This window comes from Drosophila sechellia, chromosome 3R (genome assembly GCF_004382195.2).
Source record: "Drosophila sechellia strain sech25 chromosome 3R, ASM438219v1, whole genome shotgun sequence".
In the NCBI taxonomy this organism is placed as follows: Eukaryota; Metazoa; Arthropoda; class Insecta; order Diptera; family Drosophilidae; genus Drosophila; species Drosophila sechellia.
Window position 1 is genome coordinate 6,191,951 of NC_045952.1, and position 19,157 is coordinate 6,211,107.

Below are 19,157 nucleotides of genomic sequence, written 5' to 3' on the forward strand. Positions count from 1 at the left end.
AAATAATTAAAGAAATTCTCTTGTCTACGAAAATATATTGTTTTATTTGCTTCGCTGTCTAGCAAATTATATTCGCATTTGTCGCGCTTTTCCAACTCCAACGACACACTTTAGCATATCTCCAGATTTTCATATGTCTTGGATACACCCACTCCCTAGTTGCCATCCCCAAAAATGCTCGAGTCCTTGGCTTCCTTTCACAGAATCAGGATCTTTCCTCTTCGACTCGGCGCACATAAATCATTATTGTCGCTGCGTTTATTTTTGACTTTGACAGGACTACCACTTATGTGTTTATGTCGGCGTTGAGAAGGAGAATCTGAGCAGGAAAATGGGATGGGACTCCCAAGAAGAATGAAGAATAGTGGTAGACGTCTACCAATTCATTCTTATTCTCAGCAGTAATATTTGTTACTTCTTTAAACATTTCATTAGAGAAAATATAGGCAATCCCTTCTATCTTCTTTCCTTAAAAACCGCATCACAGTTGACTTATATTATACTAATATATCGATTTATCGAACTTAGTTTCAAAAGCTTTTAGTCCTTGGGACTGTTAAAAATGTTAATCATTCTAGATTTTACATTGCGCTTGTTTTCATATCCCATTTAACTCAACATTACCTCTCCGGACTTGTCCACTAATTTCTACAATCTCGACTTCGGACAGTTTAATTAATACATTTTATAAATCACATTCCGGCCCATCTTCAGCCACGATAAGGGAGCTGACTTACTTGCAGCCCCAACCCTACAAGGACACATACAAATTTGCATGCCGGACATCGCCGGACATTTGCTAAATGACCACAACACTTAGGGAGAGATTTATTTGCTCTGGCTGGCTAGGGTTTCATTGTAGCCAAGTTGGTGTTTACTTTTGAGTCCACGCACACAAAAATAGAGATATAATTGAAAGGGGCTCCGCTCGAATTTTACACACTTCATTTAGCCGCTGGCCATTGCCATTGCCTCATCCCAGCAACGACCTTCCGGATTGCAAATTGTGGGCGTTGATTAGTTTGCTTAGCTAAAAAATCAACCCAACTGGGAAGCATAAAGTGTGCCCTGACAAAAGTTATGAGAGGAAAGAGTTATTCGCAATAAATTTAAGTGCTGGCTGGACCGGCTGCAAAAAGCGAGCACTGGAAGTTACAGTTTCTAATTTATGACAAATGCACATGCCCGTCTTGAAGTTTTTGGCCTGACCAGAAACTCGGCTGAAATCTGGACTGGACCAAGCCCAGGTCCAGCCCACCTCCATTTGTGTATCGTCACTCGAGGAAACTTATTGGGCGATGGGTTTTGCGGTTTCGAAATGCGGCAACTCGATTTCCAATTACTAAATTTGCATGCTCGAGTGTTGCGTAAAACGTGGGTTATAGTTTCTAAAATGTGCGGGCATTTGCTATGATAAATGGCACAGCAGGCGATGCCTCAGAATGGGATGCCAAGTTAAAATTTGAAAATTAAATTTGGCGGCTATGAAAGGAACCACTAAAGTTATTTAAACTTTATTATCAATAAAATCTATAGAATACTTTTAAGTTGTGGTGACAAGCAAATTATATTTTAATTAATTATACAGAATAATTTCTCGATAATTGACTTTAATTATGGTTGTCGTTGAGATGTATTCTTCGAGGGATTAAATTGGCGACCCCATATTTTTGATCAGGATCAGCCTGTCGTTCTGGCCATGGAACCGTTTTGGCTAGAATCTTAAGGTTAAGCATGCAGATTTTAGTGCAAGTTTTTCAGAACTTTGCCGCGCCCACTAGAACACCCACAAACCGAACCACACTTTTAAAAAATGTTTTGTTTGTATTTTATTAATTATCTTGCCAATTTCTATCGATGTAGCAAAGTATTAGAAACTTCTGAGCTGAGTAAAGAGTATCTGATAGTCTATGAACGTGTCCATAGCACCCTCCCTTGTTTTTTAAAGACTTTCAGAAAATATAATAACACAGATTATGTTTCTCTACATTCGGTCCTTTACGTATCTAAAACTCGAATTATCAATTGCAATCTCAGGCACGCCTCTCGACAAAGTTGGGCATTCTGATCAGTGCCAAAAACTATTTTCAATTACAATACAAGCTCCTGGAGAAGTGACTTGAGGCAGAAGGAGCTGGCATCCACCATTTAATCACAGCATGTGGTCGGAATATCAAATTTTAGTATCGAAATCGAATAACTCACCAGTCGAAATGGTAGAAGTCAGCAATTATCTAAAAAGCGAGCAGCGGCGACATCCTGCGAAAAGGATAACAGTGCTGAGGCCAGCAATTTGCACGGACCAATTTGGAATGTGTCCCGCTGCTGGCATATTTACACAGAAACATTTCCAAACATGGCAGAAAGAAGAGCAGGCCATAAATCACTCCACTGGGCACAAAGGCCGAATTCCAAATGGATGTGAATTATATACAAATGATTTGACATGGCTAGAACATCGGGGGTTGCATAGCCAAAACATATTTCAGTAGCCGCGGAGACGATGCCAAAGTCCAAGATAAACGCAGCTGACAGATACAAAAATCTGGGTGCGCCAATAACCTTAGAAATCTATTTTCTTTTAAAATTATTTGTGGCTTAAATTGCTAACCTATGCTCAACATAGGTGTTTACTTTCGAAAATTTCATTTCTGGATTGCCAAAAATTTGTTATATTACATTTTTTTTTTAATTTCTTTATAAACATATACAAAATATCTTTTGTATTGCTTAATTATATTGTATTTGGGTTGGAAGGTACCGTCAATATTTAATTATTTAAAGAGGTTATAGCTAAAAAAAAGTCAAGAATTTAAATTAAATTTCTTTGCGTTGAATTGATTAAAAAAGCGCCCCAACTTATTTAGCCATATTCGATGCGAATCAGCTCTAATTACCATTAACATTCTGGGCTGGCCAGCATCTGAATTTCCAATTCGGCCTTAAACAAGCTTTCTTTGTGCGCATTTTAATTGTCTCGAAGACTCCTGGGCCCCTGACATCGGCTATTAATAAAATGCTTTTTAAATTATGTCATTAACATTGCAGCCTGTGCCGTCTAGGACTGGTTTATCTCGCCCAGAGCCTGGATTCTGGATAATTATGGCATATTTTTATTGGCTTGCCATCGAATCGGAATTAGATGCTTGTAAATAGCTCACAACAATTATTTCATTAGGTTCTGAGCCGGCCGGCCAACCAAGTGGGATTTCCAAGTAGAACCCCAGGTCCGGAGCTCCAGGATGATAAACTGCTGGAATGGAAGGACGTGGCCACATGCGGTAGCGGTCATATTGGCCCTATTATAAATGACTGGATGTGAACCGCCTGTCATCTTTTATCTTTATTCCCGTGCATTTTCGGCGGCAGGCGGCGTGTCTGCACATTTTCCGATTCATATTTTTTCGCCAGCCAGCTCGATGACGATAATGGCGCTTGCTTGCAGGCCCACTGACGTTTCTAACAAAGTGACTCGCATTAAGGATAATAGAGGCAACTAAAAGCAAGCCACCACAACATGAAACAAAGCAGGCCACAGCCGAGAGGATTCGGAGGATGAGACGGCGATGACTGCCAGCGATTTGCGCATCATTATCCCTGCGAGGAAGGGAGGACTTTCGGCGGAGGTCCCTGGCCCCAAGATGTCCATCATCAGCCAAAAAGAAGAGCTGCACTGCCTCCTGGCCGCATGTCCTGGCACTTCCTGCCTCTGATGTTTTCGTCGTCATCCAGCACGGAAAGAAAAATAAAAAACCCACCTCTCACATTTTCTAGATAAAGATATAAATTCTACTTAGAACTGTTTATGTTTATTTATTTATTTTAATTGAACACCAACAGAATTAAAGTATTTGAACAATTCTCCTAATAAATGGTTCAAAATGAAACGTTTTAGAGTCGTGATTTATGATTTTGATTCTCGCAGTGTGACGTTCAAGGAATGATTTATCGTTTCCCAGAGGACTCAAGTGTAGCACCCCCAAAAGCCAGAGAATGTCCTGCAATTGACAATTGTCCATTGTGTTTAAGGAGAAGATCTCGCCCGTATCCTGCCATTTTCTACCTCCATTGACCAAACCTGGTCACGCCGGGAAACTAAGAAAATATTTATTAAGCGAATTAAAGTCGCGTCTCACAAATTGCCGGCAAATCCCCCGAATACAAATGACTCGAGATTTCTCATGGCGAAACATTTGATGCAGGTCATTTCGACACCGAAACGGTTGCCCCATGATTCGGCAGCTTCCACTAACGAATTATGCGCTCTAGCGCCTCATGTTCTCCGGCCAAATCTTCTGTCATCATTAGTCAAAGCTTTAAGCCGATTTAATCAATAGCAATTGCCACCGAAAAGGGAAATATCTCTACTGGCTCGAGTGTTAACACAAACTGAATTGCGTGTCCTGGTCGAAAAATTATGAAAATGAAATAGAGGCTCACGTGCCACATGCCAGACTTTTCCCCCGAGTTGCAAGCTGCTCCTGTCGCTTCAAATTTTGGCCAACATATTGCAGAAATGGAATTCAAAAGGGCGGCCGAAACACTGCCACTCATTAACCAATTACCGTTTGCTCCTCTTTACATGTTCCATTTTATTTTGGGTTTTTGTTTGCCAAGTTGCGGTCTTAAATCACACCACTTTAAGACGGGATAATAAGAACACTTTGGATTGGTTGTTATGTATTCTTTGCCTTATTGCTGTTGTTACGACTTGTTTGACAGGCGGACGAAAATGCGAGCTAAACCGAGTGAAAGCCACTTCAGCGAAACAATACAAAATGCATTAGCAAAGAGCCTTTAAGTTCTGAAAAAATAAATGCAATCTATTTAACAAGTAAAATATATTCGGAAATTTACATATGTAGTAGAATACCGTGGTTGATATTACACAAAATAAATGATTTACAAATGCTTTCTTCAATATGCTGAACAATTATTTCACAACTATTATAAGTATTTATGATGATTTTGTTATGATGGCAACGATTTGGTTCTATGTCCACCAACCTTAACTTTGCCAAGAAAATGAATCTCTTATATACACTTTCTGGATTCTCACATGCATACAACAATTTATAAGACGCCAAGCGTGTTAATGAGCGTTTCATGTGCCGCAGAAATATAACTTAAAGCGAGTAATAAACATACGCCATTCGACAAATTTCGTTAACTTTCCCAAAAGCAACTGTATAAATATTTGCAAAGTCGAAACAACATTCTTCGCTAGCGACCAAGTGAGTCAACGGAGACATTATTGCGATCAGTTACCGTCTGAACGCCGATTTATCCAAATATACTTGACGATTCCAGTATTCGGTTCACTAACCATGGCTAAACGCAATCTGGTTACAGTTTTTCTGTTCGTAACATTACTCGGCCTAAGTCTTATGCCATTTTGCCAGGCACATCCAAAACGAGGTCGTAAGCGGGCCTTTGGTAAGTTATTAGGTAGAACTTACAACATTTAAACAGCCCAATCAGTCAATGCAAATTTTCTAAAAATGTTTAAAGTTCACATAATTGGACTCTGTGAAGGATATGAAATTTGCACAAGAATATAAAAATGTAAAACATTTTAGCTCTTAAAATCTTGCCTAATATCACAAATTCCTTTAATCGATTTTTGTTATAATATTTACAAAAGATTTTTAATTTCGCCACATCTTATTCTTTATTCATTCGGAGGTGTGGGTCTTCTGGGTGGAGCTTTAGCTGGCGCTGTCATAGGCAATGTTGTGGCCAAGTCTCGTCAGGCTCCCGCTGCCGCTCCTGCTGCTCCGGTAGCAGTAGTGCATCATCACTATCCGCCAGGTGCTCCACTAGCCCCTGCTCCTCCATCCCAGCCAGATCCCAAAAAGATGACTGTCATCGAAACTGGCACACCCGATGCTAACGGATGCTACACGCAAACTATTCGGGAACCCAATCCCAGTAATCCAAAGTCCTACACGGAGACACAGCACCTGATCTGTCCCACGTTGCAGCAGGCCAACCAGCCAGCACCAGCAATCGCGCCAAGTATTGCCCAGGTTCCTGTGATGCCGCAGCCTTCACCGGTTTTCCCTGCGGTATCACCAGCTGCTGCTCCGGCCAATGTTGTTCCAGCTGCTCCAGGTCCAGCGGCTCCAGCTCCAGCTGCTCCAGCTCCAGCTGCTCCTGTTGCTCCGGCTGCCGTAGCTGCCCCTGTGGTTCCTGTTGCTCCAGCTGCCCCAGCAGTTGTTCCTGTCGCTCCTGTCGCCCCTGTAGTGGTTCATCCTGCTCACCCCGTGCTCGTCCATCCGGCTGCAGTTCCAGTGGCTGCTCCAGGTACGGCCCCGATTGCTCCCACTGCTCAGCAAAATCATGGTCAGCCCCAGGTCATTCTCCTCTCGAAGAAAACCGTTTACTATCCCAAGAAGCGATCATCTGCGCCCACACTCAATACACCGCAAGGAGTGCTAGCCATGCTAGTGATTTTCTACTCTATCAAGGCTTTTACATTTTAAGTCCTTATCCGGTTCAAGAAATTAATTAATTTAAGATACATAACTCTTCTTATTGACGGTCTTGTTTTTTGCATTAATAAAACTTTTAAAATGTAAAGGGAGTCGTTTTTGGCTCTAGATAATATCTGTAAAGTTTGAAAAAAAAAGTGCATCCGAAAAACTGCATTAGGATATTTAATTTATACGATATAAAGGCAATACTAAAGCGCTATTATAGAGTTACAGGAACTATTGCAAAACGATATATCACGCGTTACAAAAGTTAAAATACTTCATTTGTAAAGCTAAACACGTTTTTCCATTTTATCTACATTGTTTGCCACCTACCGGTTGGTAGCAGAACTTATTATACACACGTCAAAAAAATTTTACACCCTTTGGCGCCATCTATGTATAAGATATTTTCAGCTATGCGCTGAGTTTCCCACCTTCAGATATAGAGTTTATTATGGAAATAAGTAAAAACATTGTAGAATAATAGAGATTGTTTTCCTGATAGAATCATGTCAAAGTAACCATTTGAATTTTCAGACATTTGTGTATCTTTCCAATCGAAAATGTTTGCTACACCTAGAAATAACTCCAGTGACGGTCCTTTGTGCCACTCCACTCCAAGATCCGTGAAGGGCGATTCCCAATTCGAGTCCAGATATGGAGCGAGGCTGCCCAGGAGTATCTATGGATGGTATCGTGTCCTCGTATTTAGCACGGATCGTCGGTTGACATTCAATCGAGTGCTGCGGCGTATTCGCTGCATCCTGACCCCCTTGAAGATATATCCCCGTTATAAGCACACAGGCGGGGAACAGGATACGGCTGAGAGCTCCTGGGCCCTCTTCACGTTCTTCGTAAACAGTTACGACGTTGCGAGTGCTTTGTTCCGCCGTGGATGGGTGGATAATCAAATCTGGTTAAGAGTCAGTGACCGAATGCCTAAGATCTGGATCAACTCAGTCGTTCGGCTGCAGTTGACAAATCTGCTATTGAATAGGTATGATCCAGAAGAGCGCAGCCTGGATCTTACGCTCTTTTACAAAGATAGGGCCTTGTGTGGGGAGTTCTTCGCCCTCGCGGAACCCAACTGTATGAGCACGGTGCTCGGGATTGTGAACAGGGAAATACCGGAGCTGGAACGTTTAATTTTGGATAGGAATCACCTGACCAATATGTGGGTCTTCAGACAAGTGGAGCGGCGCCTTCCACGCCTTCATAGCATATCCTTGAAACACAACGATATCGAAAACATATATTCATTGCGTGACTTACAGTCTCTTCCCCTAGCCGAACTGAACCTCCAGGACAACCCTTTGCCCGCCGGTTACGAAAAGGAAGTGCTAGATATTTGGCCAAGTCTGCAGGTGCTCAACAAAATTCAAGTGATGCCCTTCCCGGCAATGAAGCAATTAGTTGAAAGAGCGTTGCAACATACGGGCACCAAAAGGGAGTACTTCCGTTTCTTTTAAGTTCAATGATCTCTGTATTCGTTTGAGATTTTTATGTTGTCCTAATATAAATTGTTTAATATAATTTTTTACAAATCCATAAATAAACTTCCCTTAGTATTTCCTACTGACATGTAGGGACTTTTACAAAAAACCTTTGATGGAAAAAGCGCGTAAAAGTATTATGGAAGCCCTTTCGGGGTTTTCGCATTTTCACACACTTAAGCGTCAGTTTCTTAGGCCACTTCAATTACGTAATTTGCCTGTTAACCCAAATGTAATGTCCTTACTCAAAACCAAGAAAAGTTTCCTTTTTCGGCGACTTTTTGGCATAGAACTTTGTACTTGGTACTTTTCACTTTGTGTTTTATCCATGGCCGAAGCGAAAAGCTCAAAAGGTGAATCGCTTGCCACGACCGCTGCCACTGCAGTTGTTGTCGTTATTTTGTTTCCCGAGTGCAAAATGAGTTACAGATTATTAAAAGAGACGTGGACACAACGCCTACGCACTGGTAGCAATTTCCCCCGCCGACCGCAGACCGAGAAGGCACTGAGAAAAAAGATACTTGAATAAAATTTGCATTTAAAACTTTTTAATACTCCGATAAGAGTTAATGAAAGATCTTTGCCGGAAAATGTCAAGCAGTTTTTACGTGGGTCATAAATAGATCAAATTAATTAACAAACAATAGTTTTTTTACGTGCAAGGCTAAGAGCGAGAATGAGAATGGAAAAAGTAAAGGAAACTAGAAGTGGTTGCAGCGGTGCGGTGTTGGCCCAAACGGAAGTTGGCGCTGATGGCCGGGCTTTGGCTTTGGCCAACTTCAAGATGCTGCTCCCAGGGCATGGGCCACTCGCTTTTCACTTTCTTGGCACTTTATTTTAATTTCTGAGGCGTTCCGAAGTTTCCTCTCCGCGTTTTTTACAACACTTCCATGCTACCCGTAGTTAGTTGTGGCTAAGTAGAAATTACTTCAACTTGCGGTTTGGCCGCTCACTTCTTTCAGGGCCAGGGAAGAAACTCTCATAGGCACCCTAATGTAAAATGATATCAAAGAGCTTCGATCACTAACTAAAGGGATAATTGCGAAACTATTTTAAACCCCAATGTCGTCTTCAAACAATATAGTTTAACAGTGGTTTTGAAATATTTTATTTTGAGTTATACGCTTTGTGCACAATGACTTCAAAGCAAACCGGCTAAACAATCGATTTTGAAAGTTTGTTTTAAATAAATCATTCTAATTCGCCAAATATAAAGACAGTTGGCTTGAAGTGCGTTTAAGGCACTCCAATTTCCTCTATATCGTTATTGACTCGGTTCTGTTCTATAGCCACATGCTCCTCAATAAGTCTAGTCGCCTCTTTGTATTCCTTGGTATCCTTCAGGTCTTCATTCAGGTCTAAAAACTTTTGAATTGTATCTTTCAAATTTTTAAGCTTCCGTTGAGTTTCCTTTTGTAGGTTCTAATAAGAGGAGATCAACGATCGAGTTAGACCTTACATAAATTAAAAAAGGAACAAAAACTATTTTTTTGGCTTTTAAATAGGTCTAATTAATTTCATATTCACAGCGCTACCTGAAAATCGCAAATATTTTCCAAATGTTCTAATTTCTTATGGACCACTTCGCCATTAAGATTACTCTTATAAAGCCGTCTGTCTTCAAACATGATCTGCTGCGTATGAAATCCATTGCTCTGATTCAAGGAGCAAAACAAATGTATCAATTTCTTAAGATCTCGTTTACGAGGGTCTTCCATATTAATTTAAACTTTTACAGATACCGTATGTACCAGCTATAATTATTTGTTACTGAATGAAGTCATATGCTTGGGTTGCTGGAACATGTGATTGTTTGAACGTTTTTAATTCAGGCTAAAAAAGCTGGCGGTTGTTAATAGAACCTAAGACGCAATAACATAAAGAAAACTACAGCGAAATCATAAAAATTAGAAATGATTTAGCTGAGTTAGCCTTCTTCTGAGGATTCAAAATGGCACAAATATCAATACTAAAAGCAGGCATAAAGCAACTTGATCTGATGCATTCAATAATGAGTAATATATGTAATTGTAGCACTTAACTTAAAAATACAAGTAAGCTACTCAACATTCCCACAACTTTACTATTCAGCAAACTTCACTTTTTATGTGGAATGTATTGATTTAAAGCTTCTTCTTGCATTCTTTGAGGGCCGCATAAAAACGATGAGTTCGGAAAAAAGCTGAATGCAGAGTGTGGAGTGCATAAATACAATTTATGTACGCAAGTTTTATATTTTCCCTTTCCGTACCTTGTTCTTTTTCCCGATCACCCGTTCCTGGTTTTTGGGGACGACAACTGGGGGCGTGGCGTGAGCCATAAAGCTAACAAATTGCTGACACAACATATGAATGACAATATATCAGTGGCGGAACCAGCCAGCTGAGTGGCTGCTGCTGAATAACGTATGATTTACGAATAGAAAACTCAATACAAATGCTGCTTACCAAAACGTAACTCCTGAATAAACAGTCTGGTTTAAATGCCCAACTCACCTTTAGCGAAATTAGTTTGCGTACTTTAGGGCACTTCAGTATTCATCAACCTCTTAACACCTCCACCTTCGTAAGCATAAATTATCTCTTCACTTTGAAGAGCTCATTCAATTGGGGTACAAGGAAAAAACGCAAAGCAGGCAAACTTAAGGCTTAAATAAACACAAACAACAGAAAAAACACATTCAAATACGTAAGAGAATTGGGTCAAGCGGAAAAAATCATTTCCGTTTTAGCCAACCGAAAAGGGTCCCCAAAACAGATGGGACAAAATTATGCAACTTTTTATTTAGTTTTTCGCCAAGACCAAGACCACCGCAACGATTCGAAAGATATATGTTTCCTCGCTTTAAGGAATATTTTCCCAGGATCAGGGAAAGCTCTTCAATTAATCAAATTGACACTTGTACCGTCGACAGATCGTGGCCATCCTAATATTTCTGGGAATGAAATGGTATTTGACATTTGACATCCGTTGCTCGTGTCAGAACACATCCAAAGAATGAGAAATCGGTGGGTAGTGGCGTTATATACCTATTTCATTTTGATGAGGAGGGTGGGCCAAGCCCATATAGAGATTTCGATTGGCTCTTTTTGTGAGCGGACGTCTGACGGGCAAATGTTGTTCAATATGCGACGTTTGACTTTGTGGCCCACGGAAACAAAAAACAGGAAGTGCCAGTGGCTTTGTGGTTGTGATATTTTGGTTCAGCGGTTATTCCGTGTGCGTTGGGCGCTGTTCGAATTCCGCTGCAGTTGACAGGTTGCTTCCCCTTTCCTGGTGGGGCACTAGGCCATCCTTTATTACGTTTAGCTGTTACATCAGTAACTAAGAAATAGACATCAGGTTCTGTTTAACTGTCTGTTTTCCGGCATATCATTTGATTTTCATCTTATTATATTACTTTTAAGTTATGAGCACGTTTAATTTTAAAGCGTATCCCACAAATAGTATGCTTTAAATGCTTTAGTATGCTTACAAAAATATCAAGCAATCATAAATCACACAATCCAAGGCAAGCAACTATAATAGCAATTGACTGACCATCTGGCCAAATAATAATCAAGAACGATTAGAGTGATTTGTCAGGAGTGCTCTTAAGTGCCGTAAAAGTTAGCCAACAAGAAAGTTTAAGGATACTAAACTCACTATCAAATTTGTAATTGATTGCAAGGAGCTTGTGTCGAGCTGGCAAGTAAAATAAATGGAGCTTAACATAGAAAATAACCAGCTATTTAAGCATCACATGGGGAAGGCACAATTTCACCCACTAAATTGATTAGGAATTTATTCAACTGATTTTCGAGTGAATGGGAACGGGGCTTACAATTCAATTGGTACAGCTTAAATCTGCTCCTCATTCATCAAAAGTAGAAAAAATCAAATGAATTTTCAATCCTATTTACACAAAAGCACAAAAGGTTCGGATGGGAAATGCAAACATTGTCATAATCAGCCTACAGGCACCTAAATACTAATGCGTGTACGTAATACGCCAGTCCATGTGAGCTTATAACACGGATTGCCAAGGAAATGGTTGCCTGCTTGGTGGCGCGGAGGTAAGGGAAACAATTTAGATCAAGCTCTTAAAATAGATACTGCCGATGTGGAAATACATGGGAATTGGGAATTAATCAAAATGTATAATAGAACGGACACACAAAAAACGTTCTGCCTCTTTGAAGATCGAAAACAATTTAAATGAAGCTTTAACTAATTACTTCCAACTAACTTTACTTGAACGGGAAAAACACCATCTTTGTTATCCTGGCTATTATTGCAAATGATTCTCGACTGTCTGTCCGCTTAGGAAGTGAAAATGAGTGCCATAAGCTTACACCACCTACATACGAGTATGTGTGTATATGTACCGCCGGAAAACCTTGGAAAAAAGGCAGCAAAGCGTTAAACCGTTAGCAGCTAGATTGAGCCCAGCAGCTGCTGGCGACACCTTGCAACAGTTGCCTGAAGAGAAAACCGCACTGCTAATACCATCATCCGCCTCTGCGCAGAAAGAAATTTTAGAAAATCATGTAGTTCTTTTTCAAAATGTATGGTGAGAGAAATTGCAGCGAATATAACGAATGCATTAAATGATTTAGATGCTGATTCATATTGTGTCTTATTGGTAATTAAATCGAGTTATGTCTAATTTAAGTCGTTGATTTACGTTTTAAGGACTTATTTTCCAACTTAGACAAGCTACACTTTCCTTGAAACAGTCTGCTTTTTCGCTCAGTGCATGGTACGCGTCACCGTTTTGCATACATATGCATTGTGGTTAAGCAATTTGCAGCAAACGAAATGAAAGTGCTAAGCGCATTGGCCGTCAGTTTCTGCCTTACCTTCCCCTTTGCGGGTGTGTGAGTGCGGCAGGTGCGATACGGTAAAGCTGTCATATAGCTGGATCTGTCCCTGTGTGCGTGAGACCCATGTGCATGTATTTTTTCTGCAACTCGAGCTCTGCGGCTTGCGCTAAATTTCATAATTTTTGCGAGCGTCTGGTGCCGCCGGTGCCGGTGCTTGTCTGGTGTCTCCCAGTCACGTGTCATTCGTATCGCGCCATAAACAAACCCAACTTGCGTTTCCCGCCGTACTCCGCCCACTTCGTTGGCATGGAGCATCGTTTGTTATCCCGACAGTCCCGATCCCGATCCCAGTCCCGCTCCCTTCCAGTTCCAGCTCCCGTCGCCTCAATTCGATTTATTTTTATGGGGCTTCCTTGTGCACTTCTGCATTGGGGATACTTTTTTGCGGAGCTCGGCTCAACCCTCGCACTTGTTCGCTGAAAATACTTTCTCATGCGTAAAATGCTTGACAAGCGGAGCAGACACAGACGTTGACGCATTGAAATGGGGGTGGGGGTTTGATACACGTCTGCCCCCGCAAAGGTTATCAACTTTAGGCATCGGGTCCGAAAAAGCACAAGTTCCACTTATTCTAGCTAGTATCTTACTTAACACTGCATTTTAATATAGATACATATTTAACTGAATGACTTAAATAAGGACTGTTTGTCTTGAAGTTTTGTTGTAAGGTCAAGGCCATATAACATACCCTAATCTAACTGTTTTCCTTACTGGCTAGATGGCCCATCTACCAGCCTTACAGATGCCCAAAAACAATTCTTTACACTTGAACTAATTGGGTATAACGGCCAGGAAGAGCTCATTCAATTAAATATGCAATCGAAATACAGCACAGGAATTGAAAACAAAGACCAATAGCCGGGGCAAAATAAATTGGGTAAATATTCAGCGAAAAAACTGCAAACACAATCGAAAATTTACCGCAGCTGAAATATTTAAATGGCCGAGCGAAGGCGAAAAAAACATGCATAATATAAACAAGATAAAGTTGCATCCGCCAGTTATGAACAATAATTAAAAGGATCCCTTGGTCGGCGCTCATAACGAATCGGCTGAGTCGGGCCTCCTTGGGGTAATCACTCCCCTTGGATGGGTAATTACGGTTGGAATTCATCAACCCATCACCCGGTGGTCCCCGTTAAGAGTGCCGAAACGTTGTTAAGAGTTCCGAAAAGACTTTTATTCAGTGGAAATACAATTTAGCGCAACAGAAGTGAAAGTAAAAAACCAAATGAATTTCATCATTTACCAAGTTAGCGAATTCGATGCCTTAAACAGGCAGGTTGAACATCAAACAATTGTTTAGAAAAACGTAGAGATGTTTGCGTCCCGCAAGCATTACCGTTATGTATGTTTGTTTCAAGAACAGCACTCACGAAATACTCAAAGAAAATTTCTACTGTATCGACCATAAGATACCTCGATTCAAGGGTCAATCAAATCCTTTGATTAAGAAGAAAAAATTTTTGGGTCAGTTTATTTTCTTACCATTTTTATTTATTTCTGCAACTGTGTCTAAGCCATACCGTATAAGCTGTAAACTCCTCTTAGATATTATAGATACCCTATAAAAAATGTGGCATTCCGTAAGTAGCCGCTGGAGAACCCTGTTAAGGGGAATTTCCAAATGCTAGGCAAGCTAAGAGAAATGAAAGTGCCGATGAATATGCAGCAGGACCTGACCCAGTCGGGCCAAAAACGGCCAGGAGCTGGCCCAGAGCGGAGAGGCTGGCTAACAAATGTTCGGATGGACAATGTGCTGGGCGGGCCAAGAGTTTATCGCTGCACAAGTTTTATGTTAACACTGGCCACAACAAGACCAATGGCGCTACCAATGGCTGTAGCAATGGCACTGGCGAAGAGGCAGCAGCTGCTTGACTCTGTTTTCGGGAACTTTTTGTCAGCTTAGCTCCCAAATGTGCCACAAATACGGGGCAGAACATGGACTCTGCAGGAGCCAACTCCCTCGCCTCGGCTGATAAGTAAATGAATGTTGCATACTTTGCGGCGCGGGCCCAGTTTTCAGGATTTTCAATCATCAAGTAGAGAAAGCCAGCCATGAGGGTGTTATTAATGTTGCGTTATCAGCAGGCCGTCCCTTCTATGCCGTAAAATTCATCGTTCTACCCATGCACTGTAAAAAAACTTGCATATCTTACAGGAAGAATTTAATAAACAAATTAGATGCACCTTAATTAGTGCAAGAGAATATATTTCGAGAATAATGAAAATGTGTTTTTAAGGCTACGACTAGTATCGATATTCGATTCGGATGATATTCCCTAGACTTTGCTATCCCTTTTGACAGTGCCCCTACCGCAAAATGCACAGCCGGAGCAGCAAGAGCCAACAAGCAACAACCGGCGACCGACAACCAACAACCAACACGCAGCAGCTGTAGGAGCTGGAGGAGATTCGACCATGAGAATGCAGATTCCCGCTGCTGCTCCATGTTGGCTGCATAAAAACGCAGGAATTAGCATAATTTCAGGCACTCGGGCTGCGATGGCGCAACACTTGCGACCGCAGATAAGGCGCAAAATGAACGCAGAGCGTCTTTTGTGCATGTGTTTGTGGGTGCGAGTGTGTGGCAGTGGAGAGTGTGCGTGTGTAAGTGCGGCATCCACATACACGCGTGTTGGGCGCGCTGTTCATCGCTTGTTATTTCGGGAGCGCTGTGCAAGAGTTGCGGCATATGTGGATACCAGCCCAGTCAGACGGGGGTATTATACATCAGCTCCCCAAAGAAATAGTTCGGTGGCAATACAAAACAAGGGCACATTGTTAAAGAAAGTGCGAAGTCATATGAAATATAATTTAGGGTATTTAAAATTCGACTCCTTACGTTAAGTTTCTGTCGCAAAGTTACCTCAACCCCTGCAAACACTCCCATTGTACTGGCGAACACACAGCGGCATACGATTTCCATAAATGCACAACATCGCGATTTTATGGCCAAATATCTTGGCTAAAAAGTTGCCTGCGGCTGAGTGCTATTTTTTAAAGGATTTTCCAGTGGGAACAATTTAGGAGCAAGTTGCCACGTTAAGAATGAAAAATTAGCCTTAATTTTTATTACCGATAGTTGGAATCAAAAAAATCCACAAAGCTAGTGCAAGTGCAGCAACTCGTTGAAGGCCAGCCTCAAGGTCTCTTTGAGACCCATTCCAGACAGGACGTCGTAAATGGACTTTATGTGTCCGGGGCCTAGATCGACCTTCAGGGAGTTTGATTTCGGATTGTGGTGATGGCGGTGCCGGATCCCTAGATATTGCTGGAAGTACAGTTGGGCCCGTCCCCAGTGTCGTCGATCTGTGAACAATCTACTTTCGTGGAGCGCTCCACTATCCTCGTCTACCTCATTATTATAGGCGGGAAACTCAAGCCAGCTCTCTATCATCGGCCAATGGAAATCGCCTCGCAGTTCTCGTCTCATTCCGAAATCCGAGTGCGAAAGGGAACCGAACCTGGATGCAGGTCCTCCAAAGCTCCTTATTTGGTTGCAGAACGCCATTTTTCTCTGAAACTTCATTCGCCGAGACGTTGATGTTCGGGGCCGTTGATCTGCTGCAGTCGAAATTGGCTGACTTGGGTTGTTCTGACGTGGTAGTAACACGTGCGGACCATCCCCAATCATTGCGGCTTCTACGACGCGGGACGGACTGAACCTGCTCCACATTCTCGGAGGATTTGTTCTGTTTTCTTCGCTCATAGCCGCGGACATTTCTGGTGACCGAGGTCCGATGGGCGGGCCTTAGAACGCTGATGGAAACAAATAATTTAGGGTGAGACAATTCAACTGTCCACTAAACTGGCTAACTGAGATTGGAAAATATATTTCAAATTGTTATTTCAAGGCATTTACGAAATATTTCTCAACTTTATACACATGATCCAAAATATATACATCTGTATATTGAGAGATTTTTAAGTTCTACATACATTCCGACTTGGTACGAACATTTCTGCAGGGATTAAGCCTGAATTCCCTGGGTACATCAATAGTTGGCTGCGGCATATGCGAGGTCTAGGATTACTTGTTCGTACATAAATGCATATAGCACTGATTAAGCGTTTCGACTGCCACTCTGGCAGGCAGCTCTAATTCGACCCCTTACGGAACTTGATTATCCTGCTCTTCTGCTACTGGAATATCAGGATGCGCTATACATTTGAATGCCCCCTAAATGCTAGGAGCTTACATATCCGAGAATTCCCTTAACTGCGTCATCGGGAGAGCCAGTGCCTCGCAAGCGCACACTTAAAATGGCTGCCTTCATAATGCAGCGTGGAAAGTGGAAAAGTCGACTGGTGAAATGAATGATGAAAATCAGTTCCCCAGATATTCCTCTGGCATCCTATTGCTGGCATACAATAAACAATTTGCCTGCTGATTTCCAGCATGAATTGAGATGTCAGCAGTCTGCACTAGAGCCGAGCAGCCATTAATAATTGACTGGGCCCAGCTACACGGGGCGTATGAGTAACATTGCTGGGAAATCACTTTGATTGGCCTCGGCCACGCCTCTTTTGGCACCATTTACTTCAAGGTACTTGACACTAATTAAAATCCCCCAGTTGGCTAATTTAATTTCTGCGAGGCCAGGACTACTTTTTATTTTCCAACTGCATCGTCCCAATTACCTGAGCATGTTGGCATAAACCAACTGCTCCTTTTTTACCCAGGGCAATGCAACTTTTCCGTGTGTGAATGTATTTCCACAGACTGCAGTGTTATTGTCCTATGGAGACTGCTTCTCCATTCAGCTACTCCCTTTTTGGATTGGCTTGGCATTTGTCATAGGCTTGTGAAGCCAAGGCAGCAGAGGAAAAGCCGTAATCTGTATAGTTCTTGTACGGAGTGTGGACGAGTACGAATTACAATGATTACATTGGCTCCTTTCTAAGAGACCTTAATTTGATAGTTTTCATAGTTCCCCTTTATTTGTCACAATAGACTAATGAAATCTTTTTTTGGACACTGTTTGGTTGCTTTTTCGGGAAATCACAGCTAAAAAGGACAGCACCGCTGAAGGCCATTTCGTTTTTCCATAGGGCCACAGCACGGACCACAAGGTCCGCAAGGTCCACATGGTCCGCAAGGACCACAACGCGGTCCACAGGGGCCACAGCAGGGCCCGCAAGGTCCACAACAGGGTCCACAACAGGGTCCGCAACACGGTCCACAAGATCCGCAGCAAGGTCCGCCCGGTGTACAGCCCATGGTTTTTAAAATTTTATGAAAACTAAAGTAAAAGCTATTATATACATACAAAAAATTTGTTAAATAGAAAAATACGTACAAAGTGCTGAACCTGAAAAGCTTGGAATAGAGCTCAAATTTTGATGTTCTTGGTTTGAGGGAAAGATGAAAACTGATGTTTCCTCACATAGAACTTGTACAGGAAAGTGGACTACAGATCCAAAGCCTTCTAGATTTAAAATGAATAAATTCAAAATTCATAAAAGTAAATTCATAAACTAAAAGTAATTTAAAATAAGATTAAGCGATAATTTAGCTCGTTAGTTAGTTTTACAAAAACATTCTGAAGAAAACGTTCTGCCGTCGCTGATACTTCTATTTCTTGGCGTTGTAGCATGCAGCACATCTGATCCATATAGGAACAACAAAGAACGAACATGTCAAGCTCCTCGGGAGGCAGAATCACCTTAAGGCGTCATTCGTGTAAAATATAGCAATACATATATATAGCCAATACAATCAGACTCCGGCTAGTGTTCCTGATCAAGAAACCTTCACCCCATACATAGTACAAAACGCATTCCTCCACCTGTTCTCACAACTATTAAACTAGCCCATTGATTCCTCCTAGTGTGCATCTTTGTTAGCTAAGAATAAGATAGATTGCAGTTTCATCTCAATATATTTGTGGCTTATAACTTTCAGGTGTTAGTTTAACCATGGTGGGATTGTGGTATGATGTAACAAATCGTTTCGGTTGCAAATTGTGAGCATTTAGCACCAACAGCCACCGCAACAGCTGCCAAATGGTCCGCAACAAGGTCCACAGGGTCCACAGGGTCCACAGCAGGATCCGCACGGACCACATCGGGGTCCACAAGGTCCACAGCAGGGACCACAGCAGTAACATCCGCAGCACGATCCACACGGTCCACAGCACATGATTAATTCAAGAAGTCTAAAATAAAAGAAGTCTAAAATAAGTAAACTATTTTAAACTTTACAATGAAAATTTTTACCAACGGTATTTAAAAGCCAAAGAACAATTATCTGGGACAAAACAACAAATTTTGATGCGAGCAGAACGAGGGTCGAGATGAGAATGATATGTTTTCGG

The 19,157-nt window shown here is 41.6% G+C and overlaps 5 protein-coding genes across 5 annotated transcripts; 2 read left to right on the forward strand and 3 right to left on the reverse strand.

Annotated features, from left to right (window-relative positions):
• The first annotated feature begins 5,223 nt into the window (after positions 1–5,223).
• On the forward strand, positions 5,224–6,528 carry LOC6614239 (proline-rich protein 36). The gene is made up of 2 exons (XM_032722764.1): positions 5,224–5,436; positions 5,686–6,528. Exons 1-2 carry the CDS (start codon positions 5,328–5,330, stop codon positions 6,483–6,485), a joined length of 909 nt encoding a protein of 302 aa, XP_032578655.1. The 5' UTR covers positions 5,224–5,327; the 3' UTR covers positions 6,486–6,528.
• A 468-nt stretch (positions 6,529–6,996) lies between these two features.
• On the forward strand, positions 6,997–7,984 carry LOC6614240 (nuclear RNA export factor 1). The gene has a single exon (XM_002038649.2). It carries the CDS (start codon positions 7,043–7,045, stop codon positions 7,946–7,948), a length of 906 nt encoding a protein of 301 aa, XP_002038685.1. The 5' UTR covers positions 6,997–7,042; the 3' UTR covers positions 7,949–7,984.
• Positions 7,985–9,067: 1,083 nt separating this feature from the next.
• Positions 9,068–9,759, reverse strand: LOC116801545. Its single transcript, XM_032721870.1, has 2 exons — positions 9,508–9,759; positions 9,068–9,394 (listed from the first exon to the last, which is right to left on the reverse strand). The coding sequence occupies exons 1-2, from the start codon at positions 9,688–9,690 to the stop codon at positions 9,209–9,211; spliced, it is 369 nt and encodes a 122-aa protein (XP_032577761.1). The 5' UTR covers positions 9,691–9,759; the 3' UTR covers positions 9,068–9,208.
• A 6,123-nt stretch (positions 9,760–15,882) lies between these two features.
• Positions 15,883–16,715, reverse strand: LOC6614241. The gene has a single exon (XM_032721725.1). It carries the CDS (start codon positions 16,559–16,561, stop codon positions 15,947–15,949), a length of 615 nt encoding a protein of 204 aa, XP_032577616.1. The 5' UTR covers positions 16,562–16,715; the 3' UTR covers positions 15,883–15,946.
• Positions 16,716–17,754: 1,039 nt separating this feature from the next.
• LOC116801511 (male-specific sperm protein Mst84Dd-like) lies at positions 17,755–18,241 on the reverse strand. The gene is made up of 2 exons (XM_032721672.1): positions 18,141–18,241; positions 17,755–18,083 (listed from the first exon to the last, which is right to left on the reverse strand). The coding sequence occupies exon 2, from the start codon at positions 18,059–18,061 to the stop codon at positions 17,849–17,851; it is 213 nt and encodes a 70-aa protein (XP_032577563.1). The 5' UTR covers positions 18,062–18,083; positions 18,141–18,241; the 3' UTR covers positions 17,755–17,848.
• Between the last annotated feature and the right edge of the window lie 916 nt (positions 18,242–19,157).

Bases quoted from the DNA above. Each gene is read 5' to 3' on its own strand.
- LOC116801545 (XM_032721870.1), bottom strand. From the start codon at position 9,690: ATGGAAGACCCTCGTAAACGAGATCTTAAGAAATTGATACATTTGTTT. The intron at 9,395-9,507 runs GTAGCGCTGTGA...TCCTCTTATTAG, and splicing joins AAAATATTTGCGATTTTCAG to AACCTACAAAAGGAAACTCA.
- LOC6614240 (XM_002038649.2), top strand. From the start codon at position 7,043: ATGTTTGCTACACCTAGAAATAACTCCAGTGACGGTCCTTTGTGCCAC.
- LOC6614239 (XM_032722764.1), top strand. From the start codon at position 5,328: ATGGCTAAACGCAATCTGGTTACAGTTTTTCTGTTCGTAACATTACTC. The intron at 5,437-5,685 runs GTAAGTTATTAG...ATTCATTCGGAG, and splicing joins AGGTCGTAAGCGGGCCTTTG to GTGTGGGTCTTCTGGGTGGA.
- LOC116801511 (XM_032721672.1), bottom strand. From the start codon at position 18,061: ATGGGCTGTACACCGGGCGGACCTTGCTGCGGATCTTGTGGACCGTGT.
- LOC6614241 (XM_032721725.1), bottom strand. From the start codon at position 16,561: ATGTCCGCGGCTATGAGCGAAGAAAACAGAACAAATCCTCCGAGAATG.